The 27919-nt window shown below is 36.0% G+C and overlaps 2 protein-coding genes across 13 annotated transcripts in view; both read right to left on the bottom strand.

Moving 5' to 3' along the window:
• LOC128872655 (gamma-aminobutyric acid receptor subunit beta) overlaps positions 1-27919 on the bottom strand; it is a 243544-nt gene that overhangs the window by 99984 nt on the left and 115641 nt on the right. For all 12 annotated transcript variants that reach the window (XM_054115561.1, XM_054115563.1, XM_054115564.1 and 9 more), the window contains exon 2: positions 18821-18918. In XM_054115561.1, coding sequence (XP_053971536.1) covers positions 18821-18918 — 98 coding nt within the window. The remainder of the gene's footprint in view (positions 1-18820; positions 18919-27919) is intronic.
• Positions 1483-8050, bottom strand: LOC128872660 (uncharacterized). Its single transcript, XM_054115589.1, has 2 exons — positions 5145-8050; positions 1483-1903 (listed from the first exon to the last, which is right to left on the bottom strand). The coding sequence occupies exon 1, from the start codon at positions 7905-7907 to the stop codon at positions 6972-6974; it is 936 nt and encodes a 311-aa protein (XP_053971564.1). The 5' UTR covers positions 7908-8050; the 3' UTR covers positions 1483-1903; positions 5145-6971.

The following is a 27919-nucleotide window of genomic DNA, read 5'->3' as shown; positions in this document are numbered from 1 at the left end:
AAATGATGATGGGATGAAAGAGTACTATTCGCAAACTCCATCACAATGTTAACAAACACAAAGCGTCGAAGCATTTCCAAGAATTGTAATGTTTGGTTTCTTCTGTAGGACAAAATTATAAGACATTAATGTTAGTCGACTACAGACAGTCGTTGAATCTAAATGTATTCGTGTGTTTCGTACTGTGAATTCTCTATTATAGTGATTTTGTTAGTATAAAATAGAAAAACATTAAAAGTAAAATCATGGAACGTGGTAATATTCTAACTGAAGAGGAAAAAATAGAAATCTGTCAAAGAAGAGCAAAATGAGAGAATTTAAAACAAATGTCCAAGTAAATAATCCAAAAAATTACGGAAAAAAGAAGAGATTTGGAAGACAATCATCCCTTAGTTTAAGAGATAAAAGAGCAGTTTTGAGGTGTGCATCAATTTCAGCTCTTACACCTAGGCAAATTTTAGTAGAATGTGGGTTAAAAGTATCTGTAAAGACTGTAAAAAGAGTTATACAAAAGACAGCATCTGAAATGAAAAAAAATTGCTTTTAAACCACCTTTGTCGATAGTACACAAACAGCGTCGACTGAATTTTGCTCTTAATCATCTATAGTGGAAGAAAAAATGGCAGACAGTGCTTTTTACTGATGAAAAGAAAATGAATTTAAATGGACCTGATGGTTGGAAATATTATTTTCACGTTTTACGAAAAGAAGCAAGAATTTTAAGTCGCCGTCAATGTGGTGGAGGATCTGTGATGTTATGGGCAGGCATCGGGTATAATGGGAAGACCGAAATCAAGTTCATTGATGGCAGAAGGAAAGCTACTGGTTATTTAAAACTAGTACAAGAGCAGATTTAGAATCATGCTGAAAGAGTGGCTGGTGAAAATTTCATATTCCAGCAGGACAATGCAGCTGTTCATACAGCTAAAGTTGTAAAAAATTATTTTCATGCTCAAAATATACCAATTTTAGATTGGCTAGCGCGGTCTTCGGATCTCAATATTATAGAAAATGTGTGGGGTCTTAATGATTTGAAAGTAGCAATTCTGAAAGGTTGGGAAGACTTAGATCAAAAGAATATAAAACATTTATTTGAAAGTCTATCGAAACGAATGATCGAAGTTGTTCAAAATAAAGGAGGCTCTACACATTATTAGTACTTTAAAATGTGTATAAATTTTCAGAACTTTTGTACATTCTCTTTTTCTTTTAAGGAGTGTCTTATAATTATGTCTAATCGAAATTGTATTATTTTTGAATATCTATCAAAGAAATGTTTTATCATTTTTCGCTAAATTTATGAAGTTGTTATTAAAAAATAAACCATTTTCTTTTGACGAAGTGTATTTTAATATAACTACATTATTAAGTACCTAAACCAATATTTTTCGAGGTGTCTTATAATTATGTCCACCAGTGTACTACCGCTACTAATACACCCTCAAAAGTTTCATCAGTCTATATCTCACAGTTCCATCGCAATATAATCCTAGACAAGTCCATTTTTAAGAACGTTTGACCAAAAGTCTCCTCGAGACAAGGGGTAGCGCGCATTGAGTTTCCGTGGCACGTATTTCGACATTTTTATGTAGACCTCGGTCGCTGAAGAAAACGCGCCCGGGAAATCCTTCGGTGCTTCGAGGAATATCGAATGAAGGGCCGTTAGTAGAAGGAGCCATGTAACTCTGTTTATCCTCTGGATGCGGGATATCCCCGGTAATGTCCGAGTAGCCATCTAAATTTTAAATGTTAAGACCACCCCGTGCTTTCACGGACCTGGTAAATCCACCGTCTCGGCTCTTCGCGGCGCTACCCAGCCGCAGATATCGGCAATTCGAATCGAGGATTGGCGCTGAGACGTTTGAAACCATCACCGCGGAACGGCCGATACCAACCTGCCGCGCTAAAAATAGGAGAGCCATTGAAAATTCCCCTGGGATTTACAGTCGTTTTGGTCGGGCAGTTTAACATTCAAGAGGCGCTGTATAATGAACTCGATCTCTGTCAAGGGAGCAGTCTAGAGGTCGAAGAAGCCGGGTCGTTTGTTGAAATTTAGAACGGGAATTAACAAATTTGTGCAATGATTCCGTTTTTGATACGCGTTTACGTCACTCAGTGCATTTTTCAAAGCAATTTTTTTTTGCAGACACCTTGCAAAGCATTAAGGGAGTAGACTCCCGTGCCTCGTATGCGCTCGTACGCACTCACACAGCTCCACATCACTGTATACGTACACGGAACTGCAAGGGCTGCGTATTGTCCTATTTTTGTCTCGACAATGCAAATTTGAGATCCCTCAATAGTCGTTTCCGCTAGATAAATGTTCAAACTTGTGCGCAAGCTCCTATAGGTAGTCTACTTTTGCTTTTTTGTGTCATAATTAACAATATTCAGCAGCGTTAGTTCAGACAACGCGGCAGCACTGTCGCGCCACCATATTGCTTCTTTTGATCACGAAATACTGCTGAATATTATTAATTATGACACAAGAAAGCAAAAGTAGACTACCTATAGGAGCTTGCGCACAATTTTAAACATTTATCTAGCGGAAACGACTATTGAGAGGTCTCAAATTTGCATTGTCGAGACAAAAATACGCAAGCCCTTGCAGTTCCGTGTACGTATACAGTGATGTGAGCTGTGTGAGGGCGTACGAGCGCATACAAAGGACGGGAGTCCACTCCCTTAAGTTTGATATTTCAGATCGATAGTGCTACCGTCAGGGCCGGGGAACCAAAAATTTTGCAAGACCTGAATTCACATTCAAATCCTACACTTAAATTTTACAACGAGGAATTATTTATTTACAAATGCTATACAGGGTGCCCTAAAAATGTTGTAACACCTTGAAGGGGTGGTTCGGGAGGTGATTTGGAACAATTTTTTCCTTAACGAAAATGTTGTCCGAGGCTTCGTTGAGGAGATATTAACGGAAAACACTGACCAATCAGAGCGCGAGTATGCCGGTGGAGCGGCTGCGGTAGCGTATGAGCGCAGCTGCCTATCGCGTAGCCTACATACTCGCGCTCTGATTGGTCAGTGTTTTCCGTTAATATCTCCTCAACGAAGCTTCGGATAACATTTTCGCTAAGAAAAAAGTTGTTTCAAATCACCTCTCAAACCACCCCTTTCAAGGTGTTACAACATTTTTGGGACACCCTGTATATTTTTTATAAGATAAATATTAAATAATAATACTTTGATGATTTTTGTCACTCCTTTCAATTTAATCATCGCTACTAAAAAATTGTCTTGCATCTCAGCAAAAATTCCTTCCATTTGTTAATGGTATCATCAGTCTGTAAAAAGTTAATCAAAATCGGTACCTCCAGTAGTTTTCGTAGACCACGGTGCCGGGTTCCGGCGAACGCGCTGAACCTGCCTTGCGCCGCACAGTGGGACAAAACGGCGCTCGGTGATCAAAAATCGATTTTCGTGACTTCGAAAAACAGAAAAACTGTTTAAGTACATGGATAGAGAACAAATTGTTGTTTAATGTAGTGCAATCCGTTTTTTAATATTTGCTCTCGTTTAGCTCTGGTGCGCATTCAAAGTCAGTTGAAATTCGTTCAAGCAAAATGCTTATGATATCACACCTAACTTCAATGTACGATTCTGAAAAACTTTGCTCGGAAGACGAAATTCCAATGAATCATAAAGCTTGCTAGATTAGTATAGATTGTATTCAGTGCATAAAACAAGTCAAAATGTTAAAAACTTGTTCAATAATAACATTTAAATAAAAGGAAGTATAGCGTATTAAAATTTTAATTTTACATAAGTTTTTAAAGGTGAGTCCCGTCGAGTCCCGGGGTATAATCAGTACCACATGAAAGGCTGTACCTTTCTCTTTCAGAAGCAAAAAGAATTAGCTGCTACTTTCTGCTACTTTTAAAGAAAACAGCGATTAAAGTAAACTCTGCCTCGCGCGACCGTTACGATCGCTACTGAACACTCGCTGTAGTACCGACCGACTGTAGCGGTCACGTGAGCCAGAGTTTACTTTAATCGCTGTTTTCTTTCAAAGTAGCAGGAAGTAGCAGCTAATTCTTTTTCCTTTTTCCTACAAGATTGAATTTTATCCATTACAATTACAAAACTAAAGGTAACGTTCATATCTGTTTAGTTTCGTCGTGGTAATGAGTATACCAATTGCAATTAGTTTCTTCTCGGAAAACATAATAAAATTAAAAGCAGAGAGACACGTGGTGTTTTATTTGTTATTCTTTTTCTCGTGGTATGGGTGTGAAAATGTGCATTGTTAACTGTATCGAGTGAAACATCTGAGATACGGAAAAGAAAAGACAGTCACCTACTGATTAACCTATTTCCACTGTTAAAACATGTGTGTATTCATTTTTAAGTAACCGAATTCTTTTCTTTCATATTTATTAACAGATTTGATATGAATTTTAATTATAAAACACAAAGTATATAACATATAGCTAAGATATTCAACACACTGTATTTTATATGTAAATATTTCGTCGCCTCTAGCTTAATATATTTTATATTAATATAACTTAAAGGCCATAATGTGGAGCAAAACTCCTCCAAATATCATTAAAATATCTCCAGTAGAACTAAAGTTACAGATTTTTGATCGCCGAGAGCCGTTTTGTCCCACTGTGCGCCGGCCCTGGCTACCGTCATCAATACTGTTATGAATTATCAGAGACATTATATAATTCAGGCATATGTCATCTTGTGATAAAAATAAAAGTACAGTAGAGACTCTTGTATCCGAACTAATAGGACATTTATAATAGAAATTTCAGATAATAGAACAATTACTTTCTTTCGCATTAAATATCATTTATTCAAGTAGAAATGAACAAAATTGAGTTTCATTCAACATCTAAGGGTCTCATTACTTTTTAGCCCATTACTTTTAAAATATTTACAAAAATATAATATCATCGAAATAAAGTTTCTAGGCAGTAAAAGATGAATATTTTATATTATTTAAAAATATTGATATTTATGCAGGACTTGGGATGATCGAGGGCGCCGAATAAATGAGACGTATTAGGAATTAGAACATAAGATATATCTTAGAACATATAATTGAAGTATAAAAAAAAAAAGAGTTGACGCAACGGTTACATCGCACGACGACTAAAAGACTACTCCATGCCGCTTACCTCGAACAAAACGGCAACGCGCGCCACGATATCTCGCGAAGCCGCCCGAAAAACGTCGAATACATCGATCATTCGATCGATGTTTCCGCGGAACGCAACATAACCTTCCTTCACTCGGCCATTCCTGCTTCGTTCTCTTCGCCCTCAGAAGAAATTCTCCCATAGAGTTTCATGAAGTCAGCTGCTGTAGATGTTATGTAGGGACCTTCTCCATCGCCCACCCGTACGACTTCATACCTTTTGTTTCGTTTTATTTTTGTTATTTTATAGGGTCCAAGGAATTTTGCTTTAATTTTTAAACCTGTTCCGAACTGTGTTCTCTTAATAGCTACAAGGTCTCCCTCTTTATAGACAGTAGTTCCTTTGACGTTCTTGTTATAATTTCGCCGATTTTCTTCCTGAGTCTTAATTATATTTTCTTTTGCAATATTTCTTAATCTGTCACGTTCTTCATTAAACATTTCCGCTGCTTCCTGTTGGATGATTGAAGAATTTTTATATCTTCCCGTTGTTTCATTTTTACCCCAAGCATCAATTCAAAAGATGACATTTGTTGAACCATCGCGAAACCAAGTTCAACAATCGACGATGTAAAAACTACAGTTAGGGGCATAACGGTATAGGGACCATCCCCAGCGGCATTCGGAGTTTCGACCGCCGAAAAATACCCACATTTGGAGAATCGCGGCGCGAACCTTGCAGCAGGTAATACAGTAAAATGTAGACTGTTTTATTACTAGCCTCGAACAACAGCTAGACTCCACAGCTGGTTACCAGATGCGACGGTGATGGTCGCAAGGATACCTTCAGTCGCGGGAATCCCCAGGTAGTTGCGAGCGAGGGTGCAAACCCACCCCTTCTTGAATATGATTTTTCGAGAGAGTCCTCAACTCCTGAGTCCTCGTCCAACCTCATCAGGAGGCAGAACACTACCGACCAGTCAAACGTACAACTCGCGAACTCGCGAACATTAACGAAATCTCACAAAAGGAACGAAATCCAGAAACGTTAATTCGTGGCTGGATCAGAGTCGCTATTGGGTGCACGAATCCGAGCGACTCGACGCAACAACATTCCTACACTACGTTGGTAAGTACTATTTATACTTTGTTCTACTTTATCCACGTACCGGTACCATTTGTCAGGATCATCCATGGACAATTCTGTTAGTATCGGTATTATGATGCGATTAATCCTCTTCACTTGGCCGTTTCCTCGTGGGACTCCTACAGTGGTGAGTATATGTTCAACATTTTCTTTATTACAATATTCACGGAAATCTGCCGACGTGAACGCTGTTCCTCGATCCGAAATTATACGGGACGGGTTTCCGAAAGTCTTTTGCTGTAGTATTAGCTTATCCAATACTTCCTTCGTGTTCGTTGTTTTGGTTGGGTATATCCAAACAAACTTGGAGAACGTATCACTACTACGAAGAGACATTTATACGCTTTACACGTAGTCGTCATCGGTCCTAAATGGTCTACGTGATAGGTTGATAACGGAACGTCTTCTTTAGGTATCGGTTTCAGTTCTCCTTCTACCTTCCCTTTCTTTCTTTCCGCCAATATACAGGGTATGCAACATTTTACGTATCTCTCCAGTTTCTCCGTCAAATTCGGTATGTAGCATTCCTCAGTTATTTTTTCAGCCATCTTCTTCACTCCAAAGTGTCCATTTTCATGTTCCCTCCTGATAACATCGGTGTACATGCTAGCGGGTAGTACAATAAGTTTTTTGTTCCCGACTTGTTTTATCAGTAGGTTATTTTCAATTAAATAATCTTCGGTAACCCGAATCTCGTTGTTCACCGGTCGCACTATAATTTCACCGCCACGGATGTTTACTTCTACCTGCCTTAAAAAGTTTTGCCCTAAAATTACTTTCGACGTTCATAGTTCCAGTTGACACGTTTATCGTTAAATCAGCGTCAAAGCGTCCGATCGGTATTGTTTGCGAATTCCCGAAACCTGTTAACACTCGTCGAGTTAAACGCAATTTAACACCCGTAATTTTTTTAAATATGTCCTCTCTGATTAGGCTTACGTCACTGCCTACGTCTATTAACGCGTAGCACACAACGTCGCTTATTTTCACAACCACGAATTTATCGTCCGTACTCCGTACACAATTCACCGATTTACGATTTTCGGTTTCCACCTTCTTAGGGCATTTAAGCGAAATATGACCGAAATCATTACAACTAAAATACTTTGGGCCTTTATCCTTATTTGTACAGTCTTTCACACTATGTACCGTTGAACCACAAGCATAGCAATGCGTTTTCCCGCTACGTTTCGGCGCTGGTGTTTTCATTTCTTTCTTTTCTTCCCTTTTCACTACACCTTTCTTCTGGTCTGATTTTTCTCTTAATCTGTCGTAGGTTTCCAGGCTTCTTTTCAACGATTTTAAACTTCGAGCACTGTAAAGGATTGCTTTATTAGACTCGTTACTATCTGGTATACTGTCTATTATATATTGAATAAGGACATCTTCGTCAACTTCCCCCTGCGCGGTTATTTCTTGCATCTCGTATACGTATTGTCTACTACTTTCGTTTGGTAATTTTCTCCGGCGGTACAATTGAGCGTGTACTTCTGCACTGTTTTTTTGTACATGGAATTCCCGAATTAATCGACGTTTTAGTTTTTTCCACGTAGTAATCCCTCTTTCGAACGCAACAAATTTCTTCGCCGAACCTTGTAACATTCGTTTACCGTATATGAACATTTGTAAATCGTTCCAACCTAGCAGCTCACTCATATCCTCGAAATCCGAAATCCATTTTTTAACCGGTAATTTATCGTCCCCGTCAAAATAGCAAAGACTACCTTCTACATTTTTGATTGTAAATGCACTTGCCAATTGGGTTCGATTTTCTTCCAGACGCCGTTTTCCATGGTCGCCTGTTCGTTCGCCCTTTGGCTTACACCTATGATCTTTGTATTCCTTTTTCCGTCCATCATCTTCTTCTTCTGAATCTGGACTGTCACTATCTGTGGTAGCATCGTCTTCTTCAACACTGTCTTCTTCATCACTTTATTCTGCGTCTTTTCCACATCTTAACGGATTTTGCACATCTTTAACGCAAGTTGTTAAGTTTAGGTGTTCCAACTTGTACTTCGATTGCGGCACTTTCATTTTATGTACTTCTTCTTCGGATGGTCCAACATCATGCTTGTTACTTTCGACCACCGTATTGTCCAAATTATCTGTCTCGATGCTATCGTCGTCAAGTAATGTACCATCCGTATGCTGCCCCTTGTCTCCAGTAACCTTTCCGGTATTTCCATCCATATTTTCTTCTTTACGTATTAACGTCTTAAACAACAGTTACAACTTTATGCTGTTCGACTGACACGTTACGGGTATTTCAACTTATTGGCACGTGGACAACTTTCCACCGTACCGAACACCGTTACACCCGACCGTTTCACCACGAACAACACAACCGTATTGCACTACGTTACGCGACGTTTTTTCCCGAATCGTCTCAATTTTCACAATCTGGCTGTCTCTCTCGATCCCGGACGAGCCCCCAATTGTAGGACTTGGGATGATCGAGGGCGGCGAATAAATGAGACGTATTAGGAATTAGAACATAAGATATATTTTAGAACATGTAATTGAAGTATAAAAAGAAAAGAGTTGACCCAACCATAGGCCAATCTGCGTTTTTAATGTCATGTCGAATATTTTCGAGAGTATCGTTGTAGACAAAATCTCGATACTGTTGAGAAATGTTATCATTGATGAGCAACATGGATTTGTCCATGGGCGCTCTACTGTGACCAATCTGCTGTTATATCAAAATTATGTGTCACAAAGGATAGACCATGGCCACCAAGTTGATACGATATATACAGATTTTCGCAAAGCTTTTGACACCATCAATCATGATATCCTTATTAAAAAATTAAGCCTCTTAGGTTTCAGGGTAACATCATTGATTGGATATCGAACTATCTCTGTGTATTTATTCTTTTTGTAAATGACATCTTCGCGGTCTTTCAGCACTGCAAATTTTTACTATATGCTGACGACTAAAAGATTTTTAAAAGGGTCGATTCAGTCCTAGATGCCACCGCTTTGCAGAGTGACCTGGACAAACTTAGTGAATGGAATAAGGATAACATGTTGTTGTTTAACATTTCGAAGTTTCACATCGTTCATTTTGGTCGGAAGACAAACCCAACTAAATTTCAATACTGTGCTGGAGGCTCGAGAGGAAGTACGTGATCTTGGTGTCATCTTTACCTCGAACCTCTCTTTTGTTGCGCATGTCCATAGCACAAAAAAAGCTGCTCTTAAAGCTCTGGGCTTCATTTTCCGCCAATCCGTGGATTTCAAACAACCACAGACATTTAAAATTCTTTATTCCTCATTAGTTCTACTTCATCTGGAATATGCATCTCAAATCTGGAATCCACTACAAGTTGGCCTTATGAAAATGATTCAAAGCGTCCAGCATAAATTCTTGAGCCACGTTTCTTACAAGGTAGGGACACCCATGGATATCGCAAACCATGAATATGATAATATACTTCGCACTATGCGAATGCAAACGCTTAAGCAGCGCCGAACTGTTGCTGACATAATACTACTTTTTAAAATAATCAATAGTCAAATTGTATGTCCCAGGATACTAGAACTTTTGAATTTCAATATTCCAAGCAGACATCTTCGTAGCAATGATATTTTCCACATTAACCCATACCGTACCTCAGTAGCGAAACAAAATTGTGTCACAAGAATGTGTGCGATGGCTAACAGCCTTAGTATGTCGATCGATCTCTTTCATGGCTCACCTTTAGTTTTTAAAAGATCAGTAGTCGCAATTCATAGTGACACCGTATTCGTCTCCATCATTTGTTTTTGTTTTTTCTTGCGGTCATGTTATCACATTGTACTGGATATCAAGGGCGTGTAGCCCGTAAATAAAGTATTATTATTATTATTATTATTATTATATCGCACGACGACTAAAAGACTACTCCACGCCGCTTGTCTCGAACAAAACGGCAACGCGCGCCACGATATCTCGCGAAGCCGCCTGAAAAACGATCATTCGATCGATGTTTCCGCGGAACGTAACATAAACTTCCTTCATTTATAAAAATTGAGAGTAAATAACAAATCCTTTGTACTCTGAATACAACCAAATTGGCTGTTCCTAATAAGAATACCTCACCCCCTTAAACACAGACAAATATCTCGCAGTTTGCGTTACGCTAAAGATGGAGGACACTTTGTATCCCAAAATACTACGTAGTTCGAAATCGTTTAATTACGCAAATGAACATTTGTGTGTGCTTCAAACTGGACCCTTTCAAATAAATTTTCCTAATCCCATGGCAATTTTCCAAGCATTCGTGTTCCGCATTTACGATACTATTGATTCGGCTTGTATCTTCCATAAATTACAGTGAATTTAGAATGGTTTTCTTGGTCCAGATTTGTTTACAAGAACAGATGGCTATTGTATATCTTTCACGTTTAGCATTAGGTATCTCGAATATAAATTTCTTACTTTAACGGTTTCTCTTTTGTTTTATACAATTTTATTTGTCTATCTTTACTTTTGTCCTATTCGTTCTTACACCAGGAATTCCATTATTTTTAAACAATACCTTTATATATTATTAAAGACCTGAAGTCTGTCATTATTCAACGAAACGTTCGTATTAAATGTTTGCTTCTTTAGCCAATGAAATCAACATTTGCTCTTGTATCTTTTCTGGTAGCACTTTGAAATAATATCAACTTTTAAATAACGCTTTCCTTGGCAACATTTTTGTGTCATTGTATGAGATATTCATTATGAAACTGGTGCAATTTCACGAACATAAATGTCATTATTTACTTATACTGTTATTATGTTTTTTATACTGCTATGTTCTCATAATTGCTATTTTCTTTTTGGTTATTTTTATACATCAACATTCTACATTCGAAGTTTTTAAAATCATCTCAATCAAATTAAGTCCCATTGTGCAACATAATTCATTCATGATTAATCACCATATGTTTATGAGTATAATATTCTTCAAAACTTTTAAAATCTCTTAAATTATAAAACATTTTTTGCTACATCTTCACATAGTTTTACTCGGAGTATTTATTAAATTCCTCATATAAATAAAATTGAAACTAGAATTATAACTTCAATATTTGTAAGAAGCATAAGTCGAAAATAAAATATTATAAAAATGTTAAATTATAATTTTATTTTCAACAATCAAAATGAACGTAGACTTGTATGAGATTGACAAAAAGTATTTTTACTTTTATTCAGCACTCGGAAACTTTTAGATCACTACCAAAATAAATGAATTTACACCAGTTTCGTAATGAAAGTCTCATACGTAATCTTACTCGTTCCTAACTCGTGACGTTAGGGACGAAATTCAAAGTATTCCACTGGCCTGGAAGTTGTAGAGTCGGAATGCCAAGAAAATCGATCATCTCGACGAAGCCAAGGAATTGATAGGGGTTGTTTTCGGAGAGTAATCCTCGCGGACGGTACACTTTTCGGAGTCTCGAATTCCAGAGCATTGTCTCCCGGGGGAAAAGAGCAAGAAACCGCAGTTGTGGATGCCTTCGTGGGTCACCGTGGCTCGTGGCCAGCGTCAGGAGTCGGATCTGGAACTGTCCCAGCGCAGGATCAGGGACGGAATGAAAATGAATGCACGTCCGAACCGGTGGCGAATAAATAAAGCGTCTGTGTTTACCGTTCCACCTTTCTGACCATGTTTACGGAGCAGCGAATATAAAATTTTCTGTTAGAATGCCCTCAAATGATCTCATTAGTAGGGACTAAAGGACGTTCTGATAATGGACATCCTCCTTTCTTGGACTTATCTTGATTGGAATAATTTTTAAGGCAATGTTTCTAATACTGTTGTTGTTCTTTAGCTTTTATTGGATTTTGCTGTAATCATTTTCTGTTTGTCTTTATTAACTGCATCCAATTTGTAAATCGCATGCTGTTAAGCTCATTATAGAGACTTTTCTGAAAGAGGATGTAAGATTTTATTTCTTAATAACAAAATGAGCTTGTCAGTGTAGTCGCGGTGGATATTTAAAGGACATCATCTTTCGCGTTTAATTGTATGAAAGTTCATGTAAAAATTTCTGTAAAAATTGGATGTATTCTATGCCATTTGTGGTTTATTTAAGAACAAAATCGTAGAGCCTTTCTTTCGGATATTCTTTATATGAAATAAATTAGGAATACTAATTGCAACAAAGGGTTTTAAAGAATAAGATCCAGTAATCTATTATATAATAAAGTAACGTCACTGGCATCTGATACGCCATTTTCTTCTTCGCCACGTCTTCAGAAACCACTGACCTATTCTATCTCTGAACGAAGAAGAAAAAGTTACTACTCAATTCTATAAGATGACGTATCAGTCGTGACCTTTGGGAGGAATGATGGTCAACTAACTAGCAAGCTGACCTAGATTACCAAGAACTATGAAATTCTCATATCAGCTTCTATAGTTTTCAAAATTAGCAATAGACTATCTTGAAAACTACATATTTCGGAATATTATAAGGGATAAGCACCATTCATGTATGGTAAAGTAACATCACTGGTAGTATCTGACAAGCCATTTTCTTCTTTGCTACGTTTTCAGAGACGACAAATCGGACGTCTTCGATTTTATACCTGAACGAAGAGGAAAAAGTTACTCGGTTCTACAAGGTGGAACATCAGTCCGTGATCTTTGAGAAGAATGTTACGGTGGCTGTCCAGAGGACGATCGTTGACGCTGAAAAGCTGGGAACTCGAGAACCGCCCCGCGGCGGGATCGCTGACAGCGGGGATGGTTGGCCTGACAGAATCAATGTTGAAATTGTAATCGAAGGTGAAGAACTGTGGGGGAGTGTAGCCTGTAGCCGGAGCAGAGATGCCGTTAACGGTAACCCGTGGCAACCCGTGCCGCGTTCCAGCATCGATCCAAGTTTTATCGAAGCGCCACAGCCCCGCCCTGCTGCCACAGGACCGGCCGAAAATTTGACTTTAACGCGGGAATTTAGGACCACCGATTCGTCTTCATAGAACTCGAGCACCGCGTCGATCTTCTACGTCGTTGAACAAATTTTGACTTTAGGTTTCTTGGACAATGAACTGTGACGGGTCCAGGTTTGTCGAGGCTTGAAGATAGTTGATCAAATTTTTGTTCTTAGATTCTTAGAGGTCAAGTATTGATACCTTATGAAAGATTTAGATTTGTTAGAGCTTAAAGTTGGTCGAACAAATTTTCATTTTCAGGTTTTTGGACGTTAAACCGTGGAGTCAGGTTTGTCGAGGTTTGAAGATAGTTGAACATATTTGGGTTCTTAGTTTCCTAGAGGTCTTGCATTTATATCTTATAAAAGTTTCAGATTTGACATAGCTTGAAGTTGGTCGAATAAATTTTCATTTTCAGTTCCTTAGACGTCAAACAATGGTAAATTTATAGTTATCAGGGCCTGGAGGGAGTTGAACAAATGTTAACCATCAGTTTCTTGGACATCAAATAGTGGAGGGATTGGATTTCTCGAAGCTTGAAACTAGTTAACAAACTTGTGGCTATTGATTTCTGGAACTTCAAACAGTAGCAGATTTAGATTTGTCTATGCTTGAACCTAGTTGAACAAATGTTGGTTATGGATTTCTTGGACATGAGAGAGTGACAGGTTCTGATTCGAGAGAGTTTTAAGTTCAAAGGGCTTTTTTCATTATAGAAACGTTTTGTGTGTTGCCAAATGTTGTTATCATTACACTACTTTTACCCAGTATCACTCTCTATTTGAAGTGAATAAAAATTTAGGTCACTCGACGTTAAAAACATTGATTGAGTAATATAAATACGTTAAAAATACAAAAACGTGAAGTACCATCCTGTGACCGTCAATTTTAAAAGCTATAAAACTCATATTTGGTAGATAAACGATGCATACGCACAATCCTGTGTGTGGATAAAATTTCCAACAATATCTTTGAAAATATTCAATCTTTTTTCGAATAAATTGATATTTTTTCTAGCGTCAGGAATAAAAATATCAAATGTTTATTTAACAAATTTCTGTTGAGCTTTGATTTCTAGTTCAGATCCATTTAAATCCATTTTCGAAATATTAAATTGATGGCGTCGGATGTAACAGTAAAATTAAAAGAAGGTATGTTACAAGAAGAAAAGAAAGGAGAAAACATTTCACTACTTCATCATCTGTTTAATGTTGTAATAATAATGATAATTAGCTTTTTTAATTTTCTGTTTCTGAACCAGATTGCGTAATTGGGTGTCTGGATTGAATCCACCATTTGTCTCTATTGTAAGATATAAAATATAAACTCTTTTTTTGCAAAAGGGGTTTAAGAATTTTATTTATTAATAACAATACACTTTTGCCACCATCTGTTTTCAACATTAGACAAAAATTTTGACACCATCTGTTTTCAACCATCTGTTTTCAATATCATTTTCATTTGAAAATGACATCCTGAAACCTTTCTTGGAAAACTATGATATAAAATAATGTTATACAAAGCACAGAAACAGATTCCGTTCCGATTTCTTTGTCGAACGGGTCGGTCGTCAAAACTTCATCGGTATATTGCTCTGCGGTGGTAGCGGATAAGTCACTCGTGAAAAACAGCGAATTCACTAGTCCACTCCGTATCCAAGAACGGCGCAACTTTTCATCCCGTGTCCGTCCCTGGCTGGGAATTTTTACGACAGCAAAGTACACGTCCACGAGCTTGCTCCCTATTGTCCCGATTATTCTTTTCTGTATCGTTCGCGACGAGAGAGTAAGCGGCGTCAAAAATATTTCCCGGAGCGCTCTACCTCTTTTACATTGTCGTCTACCTTTTGTCCCTTTGTCGTGTTCCGATCAACGTTTCCGGACCGTTTTCGTTCGTTATCACACCGTTCCTGGACTTCGTTCTTCGTTGCGCGATGTTATCTCGTTAAAGGAGTGGACTCCCGTGCCTTGATGCGCTCGTACGCACTCACACAGCTCCACATCACTGTATACGTACACGGAACTGCAAAGGCTTGCGTATTGTCCTATTTTTGTCTCGACAATACAAATTCGAGACCTCTCAATAGTCGTTTCCGCTAGATAAATGTTCAAACTTGTGCGCAAGCTCCTATAGGTAGTCTACTTTTGCTTTTTTGTGTCATGATTAATAATATTAAGCAGTATTTCGCGATCAAAAGAAGCAATATGGTGGTGCGACAGTGCTGCTGCGTTGTCTGAACTAACGCTGCTGAAACATACGCTGCTGAATATTGTTAATTATGACACAAAAAAGCAAAAGTAGACTACCTATAGGAGATTGAGGTAAATGAATATCGATAAACGTGTTTTGTTGTGATCAAAACGATTGATAAGACAGAGAATATAAATGATATCAGTGGTTCCAAAATTATAAATTTCTTCGCTTTTTGCTTTAACGAGACAGGTATATTGTAAAAATAATAGTATTTTATAGAATTGTCGTACTTAAACACAATTAAGTAATGTGAGAACAATGCTACAAAAATGTAACCGTAGTTTAGGACCGAATTGGAAAAATATCACATTTAGTTTATGGAAACTGCTAAGTATTCGACTCATTATATAAAATAGTTGAAACTTAATCTATCTGATATATCTGATTTGACATCTAACGTAACATGTTTACGTTTGCTTCTTCTTTGCATAGATATTTTTTTAAAAACTTGAATGGGATCACAAACCAGCGATTAATATGATTGAAATATTAAAATAAATTTGAACAATATTTGTCTTATTATTCTTACTATTATTAATCATACATATCAGTTTTAAATTCTTTTATTTAGAACATGCGAAGAAATTTTCAGTTCTTAAAATCTACATTTGTAGTCTATTCGTCCTTCTTTGGAGCAAAAATCGCATTAAAGACGTCCATGAGTTAATCAAATTTCTTCTTATCACCAAAAAGTGAGTCACAAAGCTATTCGTGGTTCTCAAAAGCAAACTACAAATCCAAATTTCACAAATTTGACATAAACATTTTAAGTTACTCAACTAGTGTTATATTCTTCAGAAGCAATGTACATATGTTATGGTGAATGTGATAAATGCGGTGATTATGCATAATCCCCATTAAAGTTGGTAAATGTGATAAATTGTGATAAATGGTGGAACACTTATCAAATTGACTGGCGATTTGATATAATCCTCAACTCGTAATGGGGAATGTGATAAAATTGATAACACGAATAACAATATTTTATAATTTACATCTAAAAATTTAAACCACAATTAGGAGGAATTTCGGAGACAGGAGTTCCGATTGTGGTTTAGGTACAGTATGTAATACTTTTATACTGTTATACCTGTTTTTGAAAATTTTCATATTTCGATTTAATAGAGTTGATTTGGGTCTATATTTTCGGATGGGGGTACAGTACGAATTCAACTTTTTCTTTAATTATAATATTCCACATTTTTCATATTATTGCCCAGATTGATGAAGCAAAATCTGAAAGGCGGAAATACAACCGTGGTCGAAGGGTGGAAGACCATTGGCTCTTAGGCATGGTGGATATTTCCACGGACGATTTCCGGATGATAATAGTACCAAACCGAATTTTGGTAAACTATGGACTTTTATCATATTCGCCATTACGAGATGGGAATTATATTTAACAGTATTCAATATTCCCGCCCCTATCAACAATTACCACAAACTTACGCAGACAGTATTTCCATGTAGACGGCATATGCATTAACAAGTTTATCACATTCCCCATTACGAGTTGGGGATTATATAAAATCACCGGTGAATTTGATAAATATTCCATAATTTATCACATTTATCAACTTTAGTAAGTATTATGTATAATCCCCAGCTTATTACATTTGCCGTAACATATATAAGTCCAAATATTTCAAATTTGGGATGAATATCCAATCATCTACATAACGCTATTTTCTTCATTATTTGAAATAAGTAATTCCTTAAAATTTTAATTCGGCATAGTTAAACTATGGCAAATGAATCTTTTATAGATTTCTTTTGTATACCTTACAAGCAGACTGCTCCAACAAATTTGGAATAACTATTTTAAATCATTGAAGTGATATAATATTCTTGCGAAGTAAACACTGTAGGTCTAAAATACTAACATTTGGTATAAACATTTTAAGTCACCCAACTAGTGTTATATACTAACATATGTAGTACTGTAGTAGTGTACTAACTCGTGCAGATTTCTATTTGTCAGACCTTTACAGAGTCTTTATCAGTTGCTTTCACCAACGATTCGTTCCGTCGGCGTCGTTTTGCAGGCTATCGATCTATGTTCCAGCACTGGCAGCCGCTTTTCGCCGCAAAGATCCCGTTTAAATCCAAGCACACGTTGTAATCTCCTTTTGGTGTTCGTAGCGACCGTAGCCGTACGTCTCGAATCCCCCGCAGCTTTTATTCGCTGAATCCTTCGTCCCTTCGCCTCGAATATTATTCGAGACGATGGCTACGTTCGTTGCGAAACAGACTCCCGATACGCCCAGTCCGTGCAACGACTATCAGAAACGCGTCGAGTAAGCAGGTTATGCGAAAGTAATCGAACATCGTTGGCAAAACCTGAGGATTCTCTAACAGCATTGGTAGGACCGTTTCGTCGAATGCAACGACTAAATGATTGCGATCAGAGATGGGGAAATTTCTTATGTAGCCAAAACCTTCGAATGATTGTTCATTCGATATTCGTTAAAATCGAAACTTAGAAATCGAGTTTTACAGAAATAAATATTTTTAAGTAGACAAATAACAATTGTTTCATTAAGTAAGTCTTCGTACTTTAGTAAATACACCTAATTTCTGATTTTCATGGTAGTTTTCTTACACATTTTTCAAAATAATGAACTTCTAAACAGTATAAACTGTTACAAACAGAAATTTACGCTGTCCATATATTTGTTCATTCATGTTTTAGTAGCCTCGTTTGTTAATACTGATATTAACATCAAAAAAGTAAAATCTCTTCTTTTTTTGTACAAAAAGCATTGCTCTTAATCATGACAGTGAGTCTTTAGAAACAATGCCTTTTCCAATTGGAAATTTTTTAAATCTTTATATCTAATAGTTAGTGATGAATAACCATAATTTTTGTACAAATACTCACATTACAAAAAAGAAAAACAATGAATAAGGAGAAAATCATATTAATTGAAAGCCAAATTAAAATTATAATACATAGACATAGACATAGATACGGATCTGTTATATCATGAATAGACTGACATTTCTTATTTTTCATTTGTATTCTACGTTGAAATTAACGAATTTCATCGAATAACTGCCCAAATTATTGCATTTATTCTTCTTTCAATTTACATAGTTTTTACACGCAAATAGCTATCTTCCAATTAAATCGACGAATTAAACTATTTGCTTTAAAACCTAAAAGAAATTAAAAGCTAGCAATCGAAACGTCGATGAATAAATAAATGTTGTCCGTAATAGATAATGCTAGTTTCGTATCAATCGTAATAGATTGATTCGTATTGGTTCGTATCATATTACTTAATTTATAATTTCGCCCATCTCTGATCGCTGTTTTGCGCACGATCGTCGACGCTACCACAGTGTGGTCGAATGATAGGATTATCAATAGGCGGGAAGAAAAAATCGTATCCCTACTCACCTCCGTAGTTCGGCCTTACTCTTTTATCGTAACTGACGGAGAACGAGTCCAATATCGCGGAGATGTTGACGTCACCCAGCATACTGCCTCCGCCGGTTCTGCAATATAAAAGGATAACGATTCTGTGAAACTTCCCGGTAGTAAAAGAGTTCAGAGGTTACGGAACGGGGATGGGAGGTAAGGGTGCCAGCCACGTACGTACGATGACGTGCATGAGTTTCCGGAAAGTTACCGTTCCAGCGTCGCTCCCGCTGGTGGAAGAATGAATTTTGGATAATACTGAGTTAAAGCGCGATAAGGACAAACAGGGCACGATTGGAAAACGTTTCTTTTCACTTTCATGGGGTACCTGCATAGTTGCAATCCGAGGTTCAATCGTACCACGCGCATGGGAGCATTCTACCAGTCATGAGTTAGGGAAACTTTATTACGAGCTGGGGACTTTTGTTTTTTTTATCGAGCAGGAACTCGAAATGTTATAAGTAGACTGCGGATGTTTATGGAAACTCGTATCATTATACAGGGTGAGTCTTATAACGTGACGACCTCAAATAACTCGTAAGGAATTCGTTGTACGACAAAATGTTTCAAACAAAAGTTGCATGGTATCTATGGGGGCATACAGTGATGTAATTTGTTTTTTATTACCTTACTTTTTTATTGAGATATTAAGGTTACCTTCAGTTTTTTAAATGGAATGTATAATATTTTTTTTCGAATTCGGATAAATCATCAAATTTTGCGTAAAAAAGTTAGCCTTAGAAGGCAGCCTAAGCCTTAAGAAGGTAGAATGCGATGGCTGATTTCGATCAGGATACTTAGCTTGGTACAAGATCTTAGCTCTTATAGCATTTTCTTCACACGCACCATAAACAATAATCATAACGTTGTTTCACTGTTACTGAACATTGTAATAAAAATGTAGCACCTTTCTCAATACGACTTTAACGCTTACCGAGATACTAAATAAGCATTTCGTGTTGATCATTATTAATATTTAACAGGGAACTTGTTTACAGACATGACCTACCTACGTGAATAAAGTCGTGCTAAGAGTCACGTTGACTAAGGCTACGGTAGTATGACTCGAATTTCAACGCTCAAAAACACCCAAAATAGACGCAGGTCGCACGAAAAAATCAAACTTATTTGAATGTTCAATTAGTTCTGACGACGACGTGAATGTTCTGACATGTGTGTCTTTGCTAGTGTAAACACTATCATTTCAAAACAGGCGTTTGTTTAATTGGACGAATTCGTCAGAACTCGTCCGAACACATTTTCGTCAGAACTCGCATCCATAGTAACCGTAGTAGACCGCCTTGTTCTGATGAGGATTTCGGACGTACTCGTCCAAACACATTTTTGTCCGAATTCGCATCCATAGTAACCGTAGCATAAGCGTATTTCCTAATAGATGATTATTAATTTGAAGATATCTCAGTAATTATTTATTCGAAGTCCCACTTCATGTAATACTATTTTACGCAAAATTTGATGATTTATCTGAATTCGAAAAGAAGTATTAGACATTCCATTTAAAAAACTGAAGGTGACCTTAATATCTCAATAAAAAAGTAAGGTAATAAAAAACAGATTACATCACTGTATGCCCCCCTAGATACCATGCAATTTTTATTTAAAACATTTTGTCGTACAACGAATACCTTACGAGTTATTTGAGGTCATCACGTTATAAGACTCACCCTTACTTTCTAATACAGTGTCCATATTGTTCTATGATCTTTCCCCATCTTTTGGGCAAATTCATGATTCCGCGTTCGTAGAAGTCCTCGTTGAATTAATAACCATTCGAACTGGAAAAGACAACCATCACGACAATCCGAACGAACAGTTTGGGCAAGCATTTTCATATTCCGACTTCATATTTCATATAATTGTGCATCTGTCCACAACCTTATATATTATTGTATATTAACATTGGTCCTAAATGCATAAGCAGTCTCAGTCTAGTTATAATCAAAATAAAAAGGGTCATAAGGATAATAAGTAGACTGTCGATGTTTATACATTTATGCTAAATGAAAATATAGAGAAATCTATGAGAATGTGCATAATTGCAAAAATATACATAATATAAACAACAATATACGTGCTGGTTATTTGTCTATTAAGCTGCACTGCAGATGTTTATGCAAATGCATATTTCATATGCAAATATGTAGAATATATGGACCTATATGCAAATGAGCAGAATATATGCACTTGTATGCAAATACGCAGACTATATGCACTTATATGCAAATATGAAGGGTATGTACACATACAAATATGCAAAATATGTTCATTTGTATGCAGTATGAGCTAATGTCATCGTCCATAGTCAGTACATCAAACGTATTCTGCATATTATATTCTACAATATATAATCTATACATTTCTATTATTATTGTTATTATTATTATTATTATTATTTTATTTCATTATTTGATGTACATTGAACATATTACTTGTATTCATTGTATGCATAAATGGATATTTGATGTTTCTGCAATGGATGTGTTTTTTACATATACTATCTACACGAGAATCTATAGTCTACCGATGATTATGTTGCCAGAGTTAACACGGGCGGGGTCGCTAAGTGATTAAAGGTAAATCTAACGTATACTGCGGCTCGACAGTTTCGTTCGCCTTTCGATCTATAGAGAATCCTTTTTGATAGAGATGCATTCGTTTAATTGAAAGTTTTACTTTCGTGTATTAATACGATCTTTTTGTTTCATGTTCGTAAAAATAAAGACGAGAACTGTAAGCCAATGTCGTACTGTGTCTTACATATTGGTTAAATATTCAGTTAGCCTATTTAATACACTTTATTGGCGCATACTTAAAAGCGTTAAAACTATGCGCAATATAAGATATTTTAAGCCAAGGATATAATTTCTTAAGAATAAAAACTGGTATTTCTCATTCATATTTTATTTCACAAAATTCTGAGTTATATTTCTCAAATAATAAAATGATTCTTGGGTTATTTTATGAATAAAATTGTTATTATTAGATGCTTTTTTTAAAATTGTTTTTGTGAAACAATTTTAGAATTTGTCGATTAGTTACCTTCTTTGTAAATTTATTTGAATTAAGCATAATAATTTTCTAAGTTACCTTCAGATACATTTAAATTATTTTTAACGTTGATTGCGTGTTATTTATTAGACCAGAGAAAATGGTTATTCTTTTACATCTTTGATTATGAACCACGTAGCCCACGACGACGGTAATGACGCAGACCACACTGGTTTGCAACGTACATAAAACATTGCAATTACTCACGTTACTTTCAGCAACGTATTAAAGTGGGGAATAAAATTTAATATTTGTTACAGTATAAAATTGTATGGATTCAGAACTTTCTTTAGTTTCAATGAATAAAATATCGGTCTCACTTTACACAGAAATATTATTTTTATTAATTTCATTTGAATCAATTTTATTGAAACTGGAACTTTTATTATTCTCATTTCGTCAGGAATTGATGTATTCTCTTTGTGTTCAGTAATAAATGAGCGGTTTTTTTGTTTGCGATTTTATAAAAGCACAAGCCAGGAATTGCATTTGTTTAATTACAATATGAGAATATTATAGAAAAGTTCTATTCATATTCTATAAATGTTAAAAGTCTATAATTGTTTCGAGTTTACACAAAGGGACTGAATCACATTTAATTTGACAGTTTAGTCAAGTAATATAGTTGTGTTTAATATGCTACATTTCTTTTAATAATTTCATCGTATCTAAAGTAAATCAAAAATTCCTTCTAGAAATAAAGAAACATGACAATTTGGTATAGCCCAGACATGCAGAAACAGAACGATCCATTCTCGATAAGGTAATATATCATCCCCCTCTTATCGTACGATTTTTCTTGAAGCTTGTCCAAAGTAGAAAGGCATTGTCACAGTTCATGTGACGTGTTCAAACACGATGAAACTATATGAAAAGTTAGACCCATAAAATGCAGTGCTTCTAGGTTTGATTTAACGGGTCAGCAGATATCTTGGCCAGCCAATCAAGCGGCTTCGAATCTACGATTGAACTACATAGTTCTAGGTATCCACGAAAACCTACCACGAGCAGACTTCTAGCAATCCACCGATTTTTGTTCAAGACAGCATGGCACTTTGACTTTTTATGTAATAAACATCGTAGGCTTCGTTTTAATCGAAATGATATTTTATTTATATACCTTGATAAAACAAAATACAAAGTAGAATAAGTTTTCCAACTATCAATAGTTTGGATTAATAGTTCTTTTGTTTTTTTTCTTTATATAACTGGTTTTGCTAGTGAAAGTATTCTTTATAATCGCCAATAAAAGAATTAGATTCTATTACATTAACCACAAATTATATGTATAGCTTAGAAAGTTTAAATACTTTTATTAATACAATCTTTTCCTATTTATATTTTCAGTGACAGCACCTACGATTTGGTGCAATTTTTATTTGAACTTAGTTTTATCAAAATTAGTTGATGTTGTCTTTCATCGCCACTATTGAGAGTAGTTTTTATTATTCAAGTAATATTGTTCGATACTTTATCTGTGTTCAAAATTTAATTCAGCCCAGCGTGGTATAGTTGAGTGACGTTTTTTGAAAATGCAGAGACATCTAATTTGTAGTAAGCCATAGATAATATAAAAAATCAGATTGATTTTTAGATAGAAAACCAGGTTGACAAATTAATGAAATGTTTTAGTGACCAATTAATCGGTTAAGTTACTGTGAATAAATTGGAATTAGTATAAGTTGAGCCTGAGATTAATTGGAGATGCATTGTAGAGTTGAACAACAATGGCTAAATCGTATCTAGGTGAGACAGAATGAGAAATAGTGTGTGGCTCGAAAGAGGAGATCTTTCATTAGCAAATACTCAACAACATAAATTACAGCTTGCTAAAGTTAATTCATTGGCTTGGGAACATCGGGCGGTGTTGAGGCTTTCCGCAGGCTTCAATTATCACGGGTCACGTTAGTGAAATAATCGAAATTGGAGCGAACAAATTTTTGTTGTTGTTTAATCGTGTTTTACTGGTCATAACGATCAACTTTGTGAAAGAAACTATGGGTCCAATCTCAACCGTTCTCTTAAAAAATGATGTTGTATTTCTTATCATTTTTGCAGCTTCTTTATTTATAAATATTATAAGCCAGCAATAAGAGCAGCGTAACCACTTGGATAAAGTGCTTGCACAAGGCGAAACATTTAGTTATATTTCCTGAATTAACGGATAACTCCCCGCTGCTTTGTCAATATATTACAATATATTACTATAGTATGCTATTTACATACATATTGGCGCTGGATGTAAAAATTTACAAATAAAGAAGCTGCAAAAATGATAAGAAATGCAACATCATTTTTTAAGAGAACGGTTGAGATGTGGCTCATGGTTTCTTTCACAAAATTGATCGTTATGACCAGTAAAACATGATTAAACAAATTAAAAAAAAATTTTGTTTCTTTGACCTTGATTTTCAAGTTCAAGGTCAATTTTGCGAGGAGTTTTTTATATAAATTTCCATCAAATCGTAGGAGCGGGATCACGCTATGGTGGCCGCGACGTATAATTTTGTGACACCCTGTACATATTTAATGCATTTTAAAGTTTTAGATTATTATACCAATGTTTTAAAAAAATTTGTTAAATATGTACTGCATTTATTATGAGCGTTGAAGCGTGAAACACGAAATTGATATTCATTACCTTACTTATTTCCTTTCCTACAGGTATTTTAAGCCTCGAACTATCCAACGTTTCATGGCATGAATTGACAAATCCCTAGAACAAGTTCAACGAGATCGTTCCCGAAAGTACCCGAATCAACTTTATTCAAACTATCATAGAATTAGCCTCAGTCGGAAGTTAACCGAGTTTCTGTTACGTCTCTAGATACCAGGGAGCTTTGGGACCTCCTAAGAGTCTGAAACTGACCTCGGTGGCTAGATACATAGTTTGCATAGGGGTTCCATGACTTCAGGGTCGGGTCACTTGACTCCTCGATGAACTTTCCTTGGTTACAGAAGTTTGTACCGACTATGTTTATCCAGGGTTAACGAGTAGTGTATCTTTAGGATCTATGGTCACATCCCATAATTCAGAGTAGCGTGGACGGTTGTTGGTAATCAGGTATACGACTCCAGCCTGGACTTACGATCAGGATCGTCTCTATCATGCATCCACAATTCCTGAGTGCGTTGTATGATCACGGGAGCTCTCTACCGTGTCTTACAAGTTCTCAATCAGTTCCTAATACCCTGGGAGATCTGTAACGTGGAGTGTGCAGTTGATTGTCGTGTTTCTAGCGTCGCTGGTGTCTGCTAAGGCATGTTTGATTTCCTTTGTCGCCAGTAATCTATTCCCAAGAGTTCAACATCGCTCTGTTTGGATCCCAGGGGTTTTAGAATGTGGATGGTATGAGTAGAGTGGTTTTTTGGTCTAAGATCTTTAGAATTGAGTTTGTCGAGCCTAAGGTTGCAGAATATCTCTTCTTTAATTTTTCATCTGGATATAGCCTTTTGTGTTGTTTTTTTATGATTATAACAACGTACAGGCCTTTTGGATATTAGAATTTATTTCATTGTTGTCTGGTTATGTTATTAAATATATCTAAATAGTATCTTTAGTTACATCGTTGATATTATTGTGTTTGCTTTATTTTATTTATGATCAGTTAGTATGTATATACTTGTTTCTTCATTCATAGGTGTCAGTTCTGTGTTTTAAATATTGAACAGTGTATTTTATTTTGGGATATTGGAGATTGCAGGGCTTTACTTTGAAATGCTTTATTTAGTTTGATTTATATTCGGTTCATTGAATATTTGTGAAAGTCGGATATTTAAAGTATAAACAAATTTATTTGGTCCAAAGAAAATTGTACAGCGAATGATTTCTTCATCAAATTTATAGAATTTTTTTCATTATGCAATTTTTGTTAAACAAATAATGTTCACATGTTTGCACAAATTTTGATGAATTCGACGTAAATAACACTGAAATGTTTCCTTTCTTTATGACAATTTTAACAATAACTCAGAAATTGATAGAAATCCATTGATTTGAATTATATTTACATACATTGCAACTATAGAGCGAACAATTTCAACAAAATTTCATACTACTCCTCATGTTTGCATGAATCATAATGAATTATACGTAAATAACACTAAGGTATTCTCATTTGTAATGACTAGACTGCGGAAGTTTATGCACGATAAATATGTAACATGCATATGCAAAATATGGATGAAAAATATGCAAAATATGGATGAAAAATATGCAAAATATGCACGAAAAATTTGAATAAAATGTAGTATAATAAATAATATATTAGTATGTTACAGAATATTCGCTATGTACACATATATAAAATACTTTTCACAATTATTCTGGTATATTATAATTTGCGTGACAATAAATTATCAGCATTTTTTCCAAGTTTAATGGTGTTAGTTGGTGGCGTTTGTCTGTCAAAATTAATTTATACGCGGCGAACGAACGCTCTACGTCACACGAAGTAATCGGTGCGTATTTAAATTTAGAACAACATTGTTCCGGCACACTTATTGGTCCTTCATTTACATTTTTTTCTAATCTTTTCACCGCAATCACCAGGAATACTTTTTAGATGTATTATACTATTCATATGTTCCTCTGTTTCACACGAATTACCAGTTTCTTCGATTTTCTTCTTATGTGTGCCGGTATTTATGTGTTGCTTTATATGCGATTTCCTTTCACACTTCACATTTTTATTCCAAATTTTGCAATGAATGCTTCTGTCATCGTTATCATTATTGTCGTTATCGTTAATAACAAAATTGGAATCGTTTTTTATCCAATTTAACATTAATGATTTTCTACTTTTTTTAACTTTTGGCATTTTTAGAGAATTAAAAGACACTTACGTATATTCACTTCTTCACAGAGATCACATTAACTGCGATAATTGAACTGAAGTATTCGAATTCGAAATACAAACTGTCACACGTAATGGTCGATTAGCAACACAAGAAATATGGTACAGAAATATGGTATCATATGGCCTGTATTTGTGTGAACACTATACAATTATGATACGAAAGTATGGTGATCGACGAAACTAATTTGTCGAGATAGATATTTCACATAAGCACGATAAATGACATATGCAATATATTATTGGATATGTTTTTAAACACAAATATGCAAAATATGCAAAATATGCAACATAAAAAATGTATTTTTATAGCGCTCTAATTTCAAAACAAATTTCTGTCTACGTCCATTCTTTTAACTATTTCCTATAAAAATATGCATTTGCATAAACTTCCGCAATCTAGTAATAACAATATTAACGGTACTCCAGAAATTGTTAGAAATACATCGACATGAATTATTTTTCTATAAATTTCAACTACAAAGCACTCGCTATTTAATCGCATTATTTGAACTACTTTCCTCTAAATTTAACCCATCTTTTAAGCTCGCGTTTCGCCAGTGCGTGACGGAGTCAAACGATGGAACATCTACCACATGTAAAGGCGTTCTCGATTACGCAATTCGTCATTTGATATTCTATACGGGAGATTTTCGATCAAACAAGGGAATGGCAACGATCCGATGCAACGAGACGAGAGTCGACTCGCCTGGAACCACGTACTGGTCGGTATCCTCCTACTTTTAAAAGAGTGCACCGAGTGGAAGTGCCTTTGACCGTACGTATGTACCTTGGGGGTGATTTATTGAACAACTCCCAGAACCCGCTGTGAACTAAATCTTGCGCAGCGATATCTACGAAGAACTTACCAGCGGGCCGCGATAATAGGTCAGAGGTTAGGCGTATCGATTAAAAGCAAATACCCGGCTCTTATAAACAGGGGTGCGAATAGCGCGCGCTCACAGTCGCGAATGTGTGGATACACACGTTTGCGCCAGGATGCAGTTAGGTTCTAGTTTCGCGGATAATAGGAAGCCTCGATCACTTTATGCTAAATTACGGGAGATGGTGTAATTTCGGTGCCCCCCTCCCCCCTCTCGGCAACACTTCGTTCCAGTTAATGGACACTTCGCCCAGGGACCACGAATATATG

This window comes from Hylaeus volcanicus, chromosome 2, assembly GCF_026283585.1.
Source record: "Hylaeus volcanicus isolate JK05 chromosome 2, UHH_iyHylVolc1.0_haploid, whole genome shotgun sequence".
NCBI classification, from domain to species: Eukaryota; Metazoa; Arthropoda; class Insecta; order Hymenoptera; family Colletidae; genus Hylaeus; species Hylaeus volcanicus.
The sequence above is the reverse complement of the archived record's forward strand: the minus strand, read 5'-3'. Positions and strand labels throughout refer to the sequence as shown.

What these genes read in the sequence shown, in the direction of transcription:
- LOC128872660 (XM_054115589.1), bottom strand. Translation starts at nt 7,907, where the DNA reads ATGAGTGAGCTGCTAGGTTGGAACGATTTACAAATGTTCATATACGGT.